This window comes from Nymphalis io, chromosome 20 (genome assembly GCF_905147045.1).
Source record: "Nymphalis io chromosome 20, ilAglIoxx1.1, whole genome shotgun sequence".
NCBI classification, from domain to species: domain Eukaryota; kingdom Metazoa; phylum Arthropoda; class Insecta; order Lepidoptera; family Nymphalidae; genus Nymphalis; species Nymphalis io.
In genome coordinates this window covers 5,239,229-5,254,467 of record NC_065907.1, presented here as the reverse complement: position 1 = coordinate 5,254,467, position 15,239 = coordinate 5,239,229, and the positions used below count along the sequence as shown (strand labels likewise).

At 31.0% G+C, this 15,239-nt stretch overlaps 1 protein-coding gene across 1 annotated transcript; it reads left to right on the top strand.

Moving 5' to 3' along the window:
• The first annotated feature begins 10,900 nt into the window (after window positions 1-10,900).
• On the top strand, window positions 10,901-14,883 carry LOC126776250 (gustatory and odorant receptor 24). The gene is made up of 5 exons (XM_050498567.1): window positions 10,901-11,434; window positions 11,612-11,869; window positions 11,955-12,233; window positions 14,429-14,590; window positions 14,683-14,883. Exons 1-5 carry the CDS (start codon window positions 10,901-10,903, stop codon window positions 14,881-14,883), a joined length of 1,434 nt encoding a protein of 477 aa, XP_050354524.1.
• The last annotated feature ends 356 nt before the right edge of the window (window positions 14,884-15,239 follow it).

Genomic DNA, 15,239 nt, shown 5'->3' with positions numbered 1-15,239 from the left:
TAATTGAGGTTTATTTTCTTTATTTTTAATTAAGAATATTTATATTTATTAGCAATTAAAGCTTCGAATTAAAACATTAAAAATTTCTACTTACGTATACTTATTTCTATGTAATAGTATAACATTATAGCTTAAATCTTAATAAGTAAGCGGGTGACTGGCTCTTATGCCGTAACGGCATGACGCTCTTTTATTCAGACAACATCCCACTCTTGTGTGTGCGTGGCGAATTGTGATACCTTTGTACATCGTTGTTAAATATAATTATAATAATATCAAAAATATTTTTATTTTCATTTATTTTTCTCTATATTTATTTATTGGTTTTCATTAATTACAAATTATATCAATATTCATCCAACGTTTCGATGTTTCAAACGGTGAAATCAAGAGTCTTATATAATCTTAAGTTCAATAATTCGAAAACAAAAGTTGTAAAATTAAGCACACCAAATGTAAAAAATGTAATAGCTGATGTACTTCTCAATGAGAAGTCGATGGATCAATCTTGATGTTGAAGCTTAAATGGTATACGCGACGTAAATACCGTCATGTTTAAAATTCCAATGTACAGCCAGGCTTATTTATGATATTATCGGATATAGGAAGTTATAACATAATTTATCTCATTACATACTTTCGGTATATTAAAGTAATTTTAACAACATTAACCGTAAAAAATATAATGAGTATTCTATATAACTTATTAATGAACAATAAAATATTTCCTTATTAAATTTACAAAGCACAAAAACAAATAACAATTATTTTGTTCCTTAACGTAAACATTTTCTATTATCGATTAAGCACAATCTTTTTGAAAGTTAGGTACATCATTATTTCATACCTGCGCAATTGAACGTACACTGAAAATAGGTGCTCGACAAGTACTTAAGTATGTGGCTCCTCCTTCTGTGGCCACCAGCAAACAAGTATTAAATAAATGATATAATAAATGAAGAGTTTCGATAAAACAGTTGCGCCATAACAGTTCTTTTATTTAATCCCCCAAGGTCAAACTAACGTAGCCAACACGCTAAATGCTTCCTTTTTTAAAGTTAATAATAAATTACATATATTACATATAGCTTACTCTTTTAAACGTAAATAACGTTTTCAATAATTATTTTAGTTATTTTTATATGTTAAATGTTTGTGAATATTTAAGGCTGAAATGTACTTTAAATTACATTTAAAATTAAATTACATTTAAAGTACATTGGTTAAGAAGGATTGACTTTGAAAAGTTTAATTTTAAACAGTGTTATATGTCTACTTTGCAAAGTAATTTACACGGACAATTTCCGAACGAAGGCTTAAAACAAACTTTCCCTTTTGTAATTCGCAAAGAATGACCGAGACTTGAATAGAGATAGAGAGAACGGAATTTAATTAATTCATCAAGCTCACCGTTCTTTTCAGATTTCGAGTGACTAATTTTGAATTCGGACTATTCCACAATTGGGTAAACTTTCAAGTTATCACTGAAACATTTAAACAATTTTGTTTCAATTCATTATTCATGTATTTTATAGTATTTTCAACAAAATATTTGTTTAATTTCACCGTAACTTCTTTAATAATTGTACGTTGACATTTACAACAAAGAAGACTTAAAATAATAATTCCAAAGAGTAGAGAACAATAATTGTAATATGTAGACAATAATATTTGTTTGTTGTTTGTTTCACTCCTCTTTTACCTTTAACAAGTTATGCAAAGGCAAAAATAACAGACCCATTTTTAATTAAATTCAGAATAATATCGATAAAAGCGTAATCCTATTAAATTAAACAAAACATATAGCGAAATATAAGTGAAACGAAAAACTTTTACAATCAGAGAATAAGACAGACTGGCGAGCGTTACTGCAGTTTGTTTTTAGTTTAATTTCACGTAATGTAGCGTTTCTCGCTGACTAGACAATACCATTCGTTGTTGTTTACAGCTATGTTTGTTGTTTCAAAATCTGCTGTAATTTACTTTAATGTATTATTTATTTTAGTTTTTAATCAATTTCGCCTAAATCTTAAAAGATATTTTTTTTGTAATATGCCTGTTTCGCATTAGTGGACTGTAAAAAGCTTGCGAGTCCATCATCAATTGGTCTGTCCAATGTCCAAAGTGAAATTGGATAAAGTCTTCCTCAAAAACGAGATCTGACTTGTTTTACAGCGTGTTTTTAAATTTCGTTAGGTCTTTTCGACATCCTTTCCAAAAAACTTAAAGGCAAACGTCTGTAATCAGTTATCTTCCCCGTATCGACCTATGAGCCAGGACATAAACACTATGTGGAAAAGGGCAATGTTCAATGTCAAAAAGAAAACAAATCTTAACCATGGTAATTATTAAACTGAAACATTAGTGGATCGATTACATCTGCGATCAGAAACGATAACTGTGTGTACAAACCTCAGCCTTGACGGACGGCATACAGAAAACTGGTGGCATTTGGAAAATCAAAACCTGGGCTCAATAGATTGCTTTGAGAGAGGCAATGGACAAACACGAGTTGGTGATGAAGATTTCAACGACACGGGAATGAATTGTACATATTCGTTACCGTTTACCTGTTGACTCCTGCTAACTTGTGTTTAAACACAAAAAGATGTATGTACATATGTCCCTATGGTGAGTATGTAGTATGCGTAGATATGAGTGAAACTACATTGTTCTTTCCAATAGTAATCACATTATTTTCATAAATTGATTTACTTAATACAAGCAGACCCCATAAGATTTCATTTCTGTCACTCATATTGAGTTACATGCGCTCTCTTTTATGTCACGAACAAAAGTATCTTTATAATAATATTTTTCTTATTGCTAGGTATATGATAAAACATCGTAATTAAATTATATTGTGACTAATACTTTACTTTTTATAGGCATATTATTATTATACTTAATAGCTATTACAGCTATTAAGTATAATACAAATGATTATTTCATACGAAAATTCGTTAAAGAAACTGCTTTCATATATAATATCATATCATATATAAAAGAATTGGATTACATATTGGATTACAGGTGCTCGTATCTAATTGAATTATTTATCTTACCGTCTGTGGTCGTTGGAAATAAAGTGCTACTGTATAATATAATATAATTATGATGCTATTATTAAACACTAAGTGGCTTTTCTGTGTTTTATTGCTACGTTTATCTTAGTCTATATCTATACAATATTATAAAATAGAGCGCAAATTTTTTGAGTTTGTGTATAATCTCCGGAACCGAGACAATACTTTTGCAAGTAGGCTATTTGAAAAAATGTTGTACCATTTTAAAGGTACATTATTTTAGACAAAAAGGCTATGTATATAAATTAGCTAAGTCAAGATGATATTCGACAACTAAGTCGGAAAAGTCTTGCCTCTTGAAAGCTTCGGAACGACGAAATAACGTGTGCTTAAAGTTAAAGTGCACTGAAATAATATACACGTGAATTATTCCTTATTAAACAGGTCTAAAAATGTCCTTGATAGCATATACCTATCTTCTAAAGGTAACTATCCACCATCACTATCACCGAACGCGTGCAGATATACTGATTTTCCTGCTCACAGTTGTCTCCTTTATGGAGCTCTGTTTAACGAACCACCTTAAGAACAAACTTATGCCCACTGTGGAGGCGGTAATACACCCCACTTTGGTCTTCCATTACAAGTAGGTAGCGGAAAATTAATATATGATTATTATATTTCGTTATATCAATAAAAGGGTGAGGTCGCAGCCGTTTAACCGATAGCCATAACAGGTTCCCCTATTATTTGATAAATTATACCCTCGTCTAAATGTATACGTATTAAGCATACTTGTCTTAATTCTTCTATAGAATAGAAACAGAATTGCGATTTAATGGACGCTAGCATTCTTTTCATGATTCTACGAAATAATAATTTGTTTGTGTACAATCGTGTAAATGTGTGTAAACACATTTTATTTATATAAAATATTTGTTATATGACGCATAAAAAAAATGTGACATTTTACTTTATCTTTACAAGATATATCAATTTTACATATACGTAAACAAAAGTACCTAGAAATGTACTCCCAGCGTATATTGAAGTAATTACGGTTGGACTTCCGTGTCGTTTTGACACCCTAAAGAAACATAATTTTGAAGCACGTGCAGATAAAACAGTCAAATAAACATAGCGAACGGCTGCTTTATCGCATCAAAACAATGCGGATTCACACTACTCTATTTTAGTTAACCAATATGTTGAGGGTGGCGCTGAAATTTCCTTTAATCTTTGTGTAACTAATTAACTTATTGAATCCGTAGCAACCTGTGAATGTCCCACTGCTGGACTAATGGCCTCCTCTCCCTTTTTTTTTGAGAAGGTTTCCACCACGCTGCTCCAGTGCGGGTTGGTGGAATACACATGTGGCAGAATTTCAGTGAAATTAGACACATGCAGGTTTCCCTCGCAAGGTTTTCCTTCACCGTAAAGTACGAGATGAATTATAATCACAAATTATAGTGACTAGCGATTACTCTCAAAGTTAGTTATAAAATATATAACTAACTTATTGAGAGTATTTTTTATAACCTAAAAAATTGACGTCAAGTACGAGTAACCTGGGCCGTCGACTAACTTGTGGGCCTGTCCAACCAACAGAAATTTGAAAAAATAAAACGTAAATGTTATGTGTAAATGTGTCTGATTAAGTTATAATTTTTATATGAAATGAAAGTAGTATGCCATCCTATTCGAAGCAAGGAACGAAGTCTGTTCTTTTTTGTTTTGTTTTCAATTTAAAAGTTGATCGAATTTTAAATTATCTCGCGTGAACAAGCTTAGTATATAGCTTAGGTATATACATTATTTATCATTGGTAAATATTTTTAATATAATTTTATATAAATTTAAATGTTTTTATCTAACACGAGAATTTACTCGAAACATGTTATTATGTTGTTTTTTAATAAAAAAAAAATGATTTAAAGATATAAAGTTCATACAAGAGAAAGGATGGTAAAGTTATAATAATATTATAACTAGTGAATTTTTATACTGTTTTATTAATATAACTGAATACTTACATACTGAAGTTATCATGGAGAATATTTTTTTGCTTTTTTTGCCAAAATAACAAAAATAAATAAAAATTCGTTGGTTATATAAATTTTGCAAAATTGATATAATAACATACATACAATGACATTATGTATAGGCACATAACGTACTTTTTTGTTTCGAAGGAAATATTATTATTCATGTTATATATTTAAAAATAAATACTCATATGGTGTAACACTTAAGCTATCCCCGGCTGACAGTGGGCATGGTTAATGGCTCTAGGATAAGCTACTTGTTATAAGAAAACGGGAGAAGGGCTTAAGATTTGCAAAGGTACTTACGTACTTGGTTAAGCTATTTGTATTCGTATCTGATCTCTATCTAAATAATCTGAAACTGTAATCATCTATAAAGATTATTACGTGAGTATGAACTCATTGCAGCTGTATGTAGGTAATATAGCATCTTTTAATATGGTTTCAAGGGATGCTCTCTATTCTGGCTGCGTTATAATAAAAATCTCTTATGTTCAATACGATTATAGTAAGTTGATAAAATCTTAGTCCTTTCTCTTCCATACCTCTATTACTATTACTCTATATTTTAATACTTTTCTAGGATATACGTTTCTTAAATTCTAATTAAAGCGTTTAAATAATAATTAATATAATTTAAAAATGACACTTATCATTAGAATAAAAGCACAACTTAATTATTTAGCTTTAATATAAAATAAATTAACTTACAAAAAAATATTGATGTGAAATTATTTTCAATACATTACAATTGGTTACAAAGATCCAATCCAAGGTTGGTTCCAACGTTGACCCAAAATAGTTAATATTACAGGCGCGGAACACGAGTAGGAAGGCAATGTTTGTAATTAAGCAGTCTTTGTGCAAACTCGCTTATCGGCCCTTTATTGCGGCACCCCGAGTTGCCTCAATTGCTCCGCACCGACTTAATTAAAAGATAACTGGTTTCTTTTTGATTAGTCGTTAAAAGTAATTCATATAAGATGACGGAGTTTATTCATCTGCAAAGGGACACTTTTATCCAAAAAAAATTAAATGAAATTAAATTTAACGCCTGTTAAACTTTTTTCATTTGTTCAATTTATTAATATATAAATTTTAATTATATTATTTCATACTCTCAAAATTAATCTTAAGAATACATTTTGAACAATAAATATTATGCTGTCATTGGCTTAAACTACTACCATCGCATAAATATAAATTAATTTAAATATTACTTTTTTATGTCATAGCCTAACTATTGAAATATATATATACAAATTATTTACAAATATTTATTATAATTAAATATTTGAAAAGCCAATAAAAAAGTAACAATCTATATTTAAAAATTACTTATAAAAATGCATGTGAAATGCATGCAATGCACTGTTTGACTGATAGTCATGACAATTCTGTGATTTTTTTCAAGACGAAGATATTATAACGCGCTATCCACTATGTTATAAGGCGCTACTAATTGCCGCTGAAGTATTTCAACTTCTACACTATTCACCAACCGCCAAGATAATTGGTATAAATTAAATATTATGTTTTAAATTAAGCTGATTAATAACATTCTGTTGTATGTGTATCTATCAAAAGTGAATGGTATCTTTAAGGCAACCGGACTTCAGCCTCGGTCTCATTATCATTTAAACATGATTGTCATCAATCGTGTAGGTAACCTATACTTAAGAACAATCTGATAAGACATTAAATATAGGATAAAATAACTTTAGTAAACTTAACGATGACCCACTTCTGATTTTAGCAATAACGTGGATAATAAAATATAAAGGACCTAAGGATTCTTAAGGAATCGTCCTTTGATTAGTATAGAATTGCTTTTATAGAAAAAAATATCTTGTACAATTATAGAAGAAACGTTCCATTCGTCTTCTCATTCACCTTCGAGTTTAGTTGAGTCCTAAGTGTGAGCTTCTAAAGTATCGCAACGAATAGAACCCGCAACTTATAGTAACAGTACAGTAACAGCCTGTTAATGTCCCACTGCTGGGCTAAGGCCTCCTCTCCCTTTTTGAGGAGAAGGTTTCAGAGCTTATTCCACCACGCTGCTCCAATGCGGGTTGCTAGAATACACATGTGACATAATTTCAATGAAATTAGACACATGCAGGTTTCCTCACGATGTTTTCCTTCACCGTCAAGCACGAGATGAATTTTAATCACAAATTAAGCACATGAAAATTCAGTGGTGCTTACCCGGGTTTGAACCCACGATCATCGGTTAAGATTCACGCGTTCTAACCACTAGGCCATCTCGGCAAATCAATCGGCAACTTATAGTAAGCTCCGATTGAATTGCGTGTACCTAAAAGAATGCCCTGTAAATCATGTTTACATATAATTAATTGTTTACATAATTTGACTAGAATTCAAAAAAAAAAAAATTTTAATCCGGCATTAATATTTGTGTTTATCGCAGATACTCGTAGTTATTAAACATGCGGCAGAAACGTGACGTCTCCTACGTCTCCTAACCCTCTGCGTGGGATGATGCATTTGAATATTTCGCCTACGCTTGAACTATCTGCATACTTATTATCGTGCATGTACAATGCCTACAATTTGTTTCTCATATTTATTACCTTTACAATGAAAACTTATTTTCTCCCACATTTGTTATAAGATATTCAAGCTTCTACAATATAAAATGCAATCAAAATTGTTATATTTCTATGAAAACAAGGAAACACGTGTACTTATCGATTTTTCACTGGCTTAAAACTATTTTTATTAAATAACTAAATAGTAATAAGTAATAATATCAGGTTCAACGCGCAAATGCAAGAGGTTCGCAGTAAAGCAAATAAAACAATACAAAATTGTTTTTCCGATCAATTATTAAAAAAAAATAAAAAAAACAAGAATTGTTCTTATTGTTTACTATATCTATTTTACTTTATTATTATACATATGTATACATATTACATTATTATTAACTGCTACGGCGTACTCGTACCTACGTAAAACGCTAAACTGTTATAATAGTAAATCAAGAACTTGATCAGATATTAATAATATATTTTAATAGGTAAATCGTGTTAGGTTTTGTCAGATTAAGATAACAAATCTAACTAGAACTAACTTACTATTTAACATTACAATAATAAATAACTAGAAGATACTTAACCGTTTATAGTTTAATCTCGGAGAAAGGGCGCCCCGGGCTCTTTTAAGCTGCCTACAATCGAATTTCCTTGCACCTTGCCAGGTTAATCGACGATTAGGATTTACTTAAACTAGCGCGTAAGCATGTAACGAGTTTAAAAAAAGGTTAAGAAAAGGTATATATATATATATATATGGTTATACCCCAGCTTGTATTCATTATGGGCATGAATACTTAGCTATATAATTACTCTAGAATTCATCCGAGTAATTATAAGCCTAAAAATAGTGAAGATTGCATATTTGAATATTGAAATCCTTTACCGTTAAATAAAATGTAATCAAGTGCATCACAGCCTAAAACCTAAATTTACAGAGAGAGAATTTACATCCCTTATAACTTTGAACATTTATTGCGAAAAATTTAATCAAAATGATGTAACGAATTGTAATCCAAAAACTTAATTGTAAATGTAGGGAATTTTGTTTGAGTTGTAAAACATAAATTTCAACTGTGAATAGAGAGAAACCTTCGCTGTCATAAGTAATAAAATATGACGTTTTATAGGACACCTGCTCAACAACACATAAAGTGTGGCGTTTGATACATATACCGACAAATGAACGAGTGACACTTTATGGACTATAAAACTAAGGTGGGCAATAATAAAGTACAGTACTGCACTGGACTCGACAAATTAGATCATAAATGGACACTTCTCTTAGTAGAAGCCCTTCGAGAATATGTTCTTTAGCACAATATTACAAAGAAATATCCATATTTATCCATGTTTTAATTAATATCTCCCGCCAACTCTGTCTGTATGTAGCTTTCCCATAGTCTCTTATAAGATACGGGGGATTTTTATTCTGTTCTCACTGATAGACAGAAAGTTTCATAAGAAATGTTTACATATATATAAATATATGTATATTCTGCACAAAAGCAGCTGCTTATGTTTTAATTATATGTGTCGATTTAGTCGGAAGAAATCGTGCCTCATGAACCTTCTATGAAAGCTTATATGGCGTGCGCTGTGTAAATCGATAAACAATATATGTAAAAGTATTGAATCGTAAAATTGTTAGTAGCTTAGTATTTATACATGTTTTTATACGCAATTAATGACCCTGTCCATCCCCCAACGGTATACTCGGTTAAAAGTTTACCAAGGTTACAGATACATAGTTAGGTAGAGGTTAGATATCGAAGCAAATGTCGTTTCAATGGAAAAGATTCTTTAAGAGGTTATTAATAAAAATTGCTAATCTTTTATCTATGGTTAAATTCATTATGTTTTCAAGGATTGTGTTTGACATCATATCAAAGCCAATATTACACTTGCCTGGGCGTTCAAAGTGCACGGTCAGGCTTACAGCCTTGCAGGCGATAAACCTGTAAGGCCATTAGCCTTAAGCTTCCTACACTTTGAATGTTAAGCGTAAATGAAACTTTTGAATTTCATCTTAAATATCTTTCTGAGATTTTACATTGCCAATCCTGAAATATAAAAATATCTTATACATATATGATACATATATTAGAGAATCACTTGACAGCACATCATTGTGATCAGCAACATAGCTTGTAAAATTTATAGTGACTACCAAAACTATTTGATAATTTATTTATTTTATAGCATCACCTCATCACTTATTCTACACTATATTTATTATTTGAAGGATATATATTTAAAAACATGAAATGATAACTTCCTTCGCGAATAAAACAGAATACTATCAGTTGCTTTATATACAACAACCCCCATTATATTTAAATTGTTCGAGATAGAATCGTGATGGCGAATTTTCAACGGCAATGTGTTTTTTGTTTTTCAAAATACGGTTACTACTACGCAACACTCTACGCAGTATACTACGAAGTACTATTCTACGCAATACTTAGTATGAAAAATATTTCATGGTAATCTTCTAAAAAAGCGATAATTAATAATTCCTGTGATACCCATTGATATACATAATAGAAATTCTAAATTATGTATTAAAGTACCAATTTTCGAACAGATATTATTTTAACATATGACTGATTTATAAAATAAAAACAACAATATATAATCGAGATGGCCCAGTGGTAAGAACGCGTGAATCTTAACCGATGATCGTGGGTTCAAGCCCATTTTTCATTTCATCAATTTTTTTGTATTTAATTTGTGATTATAATTCATCTCGTGCTATACGGTGAAGCCTACATGTGTCTAATTTCACTGAAATTCTGCCACATGTGTATTCCACCAACCCGCATTGGAGCAGCGTGGTGGAATAAGTTCCATACCTTCTCCTCAAAAAGGGAAAGGAGGAGGGATATTCACAGGCTCTTACTGTACTGTATATATAATATGTTGAAATTTAATTTATTTTATTTATTTTGGAATGTGTGAGAATCGTCAAGATTTTTTTTACTATTTAAATTCAATACAATTGAAAACCTACTCAATAATATTAAACAAATAGTAAATATACGTCACCTTCAAGTTCTTTTACAAGGTAACACTCAAGGTGAAGAACGCAAGTTTAAGCCGATCATTAAAACAATCAACTTGTCAAGTATGAAATATTACAAGCAAACCTACCCAGGTGCCGACCATTAAGACTTTACGACTCGTACAATTCATTTCGATTTGGTCACTTCCATTGTCCGTTATCACGAGTTTACAATAAGTAACCCGAAAATACGTCTGATAAATTCCCGAAATGTCTTTATTCAAAAGTAATACTCTTTACCCGAAAACCACGTCTATCCCTAATGGTTTTGCGACGCAAATTGCGGATAAACCGAAAAATAAAGTTATATTTCTCGACGTCCCGCCACAACAGACGCCGCATTTCATACCTACATCTAGTAACTCTGTAGTACCAATATATGATAATTTGATTGCCCCACAAATAAATAAGGATATTATTTACGAAAATATTAAGCCAGTGTTTACTATATTACGTATAATGGGTGTTCTGCCTTTGACGAGGCCTTCTCCAGGTCTTAATTATTTTCAGATAGCATCACCCTCAATGTTGTACTCAATCATTTGCTACGTCTGTCTTGTCAGTTACGTACTTTATCTATCTCTACACAAAGTCCAAATATTGCGTACTGCTGAAGGTAAATTCGAGGAAGCCGTCATTGAATATCTTTTTACTGTTTATCTGTTTCCCATGTTAGTTGTTCCCATAATATGGTATGAGACACGAAAGATTGCCGGCATTCTAAATGGATGGGTTGACTTTGAGGTATGTATTTTTAATAGTTATATTTATTTTGCATAACAATTCGTAGACTGTAAGCACCCCACGTTGGACGCCACCCAAAATGTGTGTACGTAAACTAGAGCGATCGATTTTTAAAATTATAGAAATCGAACAGAATTTATTTTACTCTATTTATTCTACGCTCATTATGTATTTCAGATATGTTATAAAAAATTATCTGGCCGCATCCTGCCTGTGAAATTGTACAAGAAAGCTCTAGCAATAGCTGTAATCATTCCTATATTGTCAACGAGTTCTGTAATGATTACTCACGTGACTATGGTACATTTCAAACTTATGCAAATATTGCCATACATTTTTCTCGAAATTCTTACATACATCCTCGGAGGATATTGGTATCTCTTGTGTGAAATTTTAAGTGTATGCGCTAGTATTCTTGCTGAAGATTTTCAACAAGTAAGTACAAATGATATAGAAACATATTAATTTATTAAACAAACAATTTATTAAGAATAATTAAAAAGACTTTATATTTTTCTAGGCTCTTCGTCATGTTGGACCAGCAGGAAAAGTAGCAGAATATCGTGCACTTTGGTTGAGATTAAGCAAACTTGCCCGCGATACAGGCATAGCTAACTGCTACACTTTTACATTTGTGAATCTGTACCTCTTTCTCATTATAACTTTATCAATATATGGCCTTCTTAGTCAAATCTCAGAAGGTTTTGGAACTAAAGACATAGGCCTAGCAGTAACGGCCTGCTGCAGCATTTTTCTTCTATTTTTTATCTGTGACGAAGCCCACTATGCCTCTCATAATGTAAGTATCCCAAAAAAAAAAAACAAAAAAATCTACAATCTACAAAATTTATACAGTTTGCCTCGTAATTACACAAGGGAACAAGGGTTTGACAACAAGAACAGTAATCATATATTTTTGTTGCACTACCCTTACCTTTCACATATCAAGTCATCAAAGTGTTGTGACAGGTCTAATATCAATTTTATTTCATTTCATAATTTCGCTAGAGTTAGCCTACTGTACACAAATTTTCACAATAGATTATTCAAAATGTTTCGAATTAACAAGTTTTTTTTTGCATTATTTACATCAAGTTAAGTCATACGGACGTTTTGTGCATAAAAAAATAGCTGGTGATCAAAGAAAATCTTGTGAAAAACCAACAACTCAATTTTGTTATGTGTGCGGATGTTATGTAGTGAAGAATCTAAAAAAAATACGGAACAGATAAAAGCAGCTTTCTGCTCCTATTTTGGATTTGCGATTGGAGATCTTGAAAAGACGTGGACACCTCAAATGTGTCGTACTTCTTGTTACATGGGACTTTCGAAGTGGATGAAGTGTGGCCGAGAGCTTCGATTCTCTTCAATGTAAATGATTGCTATTTTTGCACAATAAATTTCTCCAGATACTGAAAGAAAGATAAACATAAAATAAAATATCTAAAATATCTAGGCTTTCTAGGCATTAAAAAATCGAAAAACTATCAACTTTTAGTAAATGAACTTTGCATTCGCAGGAATACTCATATTCTTTCCCTTCTTTACTGTATAGTTTTTCATCCAAATTCTCCGCACTACCTTAAACACCGTTTTGAATTCCTTAAGGACTCGCACGGCCGCACTCTACGATCTGACGATAATCTAATTCTTAAAATTCCTTCTCACTCTTCTTCTTTTTATACCAATTCTTTATCTGTCCAAGCAGTTCGCCTATGGAATTCTTTACCACTCCACTTAAGACAATCTCAAACTATTAACACATTTAAAATCCGACTCAAGGCATATTATTTATCTTTATAATTATCAGGGCGTTGTTTTATTATCTGCCGCACTTTATTGCTATTTATTATTATTATTATCATAATAACATTTTTTTTTAATGTTTTGTTTTATATATTATATATGTATGTTTATGTATATATTATTTATTTATATGTATGTATATTTAGCTATAGTACTGTGTATATATATATATATTTAAAAAATAAAAATTGAGATGATTAGTACACCTCCTTACCGCTTTATTTATTTATTTATTTCATGTCCTTCACCCAAAGGTTGTCTGGAAGAGATCGCTCTTTTAGCGATAAGCCCGCCTTTTGTACAAAATAGTTTTCGTTTCTTTTGTGTTTGTGTTTAAAATGGTTCTGTAACTCTTTTGGTGTATAATAAAGCATATTCTATTCTATTCTATTCTAAAAGTTGATAGTCAAAGTCTATTTTCTACACACTCATTTCGACGTTTTTCCTCTTGGCGCAGTAAGTGATGAAAAAGGAGAAAGGTTCCATCAGGATGTGCGAACAATAGAAAAAAGATACCAAAGACGATGGGATCCAGCTATGATGACAGATTTTTGTTGGTTTCTCAAAAAATAAGATTCAACGTCACATAAAAGGCAAAAGTCACTAACCAAATTAGACCTGTATCTTTAAGCTTGAAATACTCTATAATAGTGGAGAATTTAAAATTAATGTCATTATGTTAAAATTAGTTATGCTTTTAATTTATATAAATTGTTTAAACGATTTTTTTTTGTTCTTTTTTCATTTTTATTATGTATCGCTGTATCTAAAAATTTAGACCTGTTACAATAAATTCACTTTCAGTTTTTAGTTATGTTAGGCAATTGTAATCCGAAACAAGTAAAATTTTGTCAGTTGTATAAAAAGGTATGAAATTTGTTCCCTTGTGTTATTGTTCAATTAAAGCTTGCTCGATTAAAGCTTAACTTTAAAGCTTGTTTAAATCTATTTTGGCAAAAATATTTTATCATGGAATAAATCTGATTAATCAGAAGGCTCGACTGTTCCAATTATTGCAGATAGCATTCAAAATAGCTACCCATTAACAGTTAAATTATACATTCAAATTGAAAAAAAAAACACGTCAGGAAAATATTGTGTACTTTTTTTTGACGTTATTATGTAAACATGGTCGACTGTTACTGTACTGAGATAAGTATGATATATTCATATTATTATCATACGCAGGTGCGAACAAATTTCCAAAAGAAATTATTGATGGTGGAACTTTCATGGATGAACACGGACGCTCAAACCGAGGTGAACATGTTCCTGCGTGCAACAGAGATGAATCCCTCTCAAATAAGCCTTGGTGGTTTCTTCGATGTCAACAGGCATCTTTTTAAATCTGTAATATGATTGATATATCGTTATCATGGTATATACCTTAAAATAAAATACCTACCTAGATTATAATACAAAATGTATTCTTATTTTTACAGCTTTTAGCGACTATGGTGACGTATCTCGTTGTATTACTACAATTCCAAATTAGCATTCCAGATGACAATCAAAGACAAATGGAAAAGGAGGATGTTCCAATTACATTAAATGACACGTTTGTAGCTGAAACAACCAAAATGACTACAACTCTAGCTACTACGATCCTCACGACTCTAGCTAAGAGGAAAAAGAAACACTGAATCTCATTATTTATATTATGAACATGTCTCCTACAACTACAACATTATTATTAGGAAAATAAAAATGTATGAGTAAATAAAGAGTAGAAATAGTCAAGTAGCATCTTAGTTAATATAAATTAAATAAATCTGATATATGTTTCCATTATTATCCATTAATAATCGATAATTATTTTCCATTAATTATCGTTAATTAATTTCCATTAATTATCGATAATAATATCTTGCCCTAACTAATGTTTTTGAATCACAATAATCAATACTCTTAAATCAAGCTACTGCTGGTAGAGCTTTGTTTTATTGATGGTAGAGATTTGTGCAAGCTCGCCTGGGTAGGTACCACTCACTCATCAGAT

What these genes read in the sequence shown, in the direction of transcription:
- LOC126776250 (XM_050498567.1), top strand. Translation starts at nt 10,901, where the DNA reads ATGTCTTTATTCAAAAGTAATACTCTTTACCCGAAAACCACGTCTATC. An exon ending in CCCACTATGCCTCTCATAAT is followed by an intron (nt 12,234 to 14,428) that starts GTAAGTATCCCA and finishes TATCATACGCAG; the next exon opens with GTGCGAACAAATTTCCAAAA. An exon ending in ACAGGCATCTTTTTAAATCT is followed by an intron (nt 14,591 to 14,682) that starts GTAATATGATTG and finishes TTATTTTTACAG; the next exon opens with CTTTTAGCGACTATGGTGAC.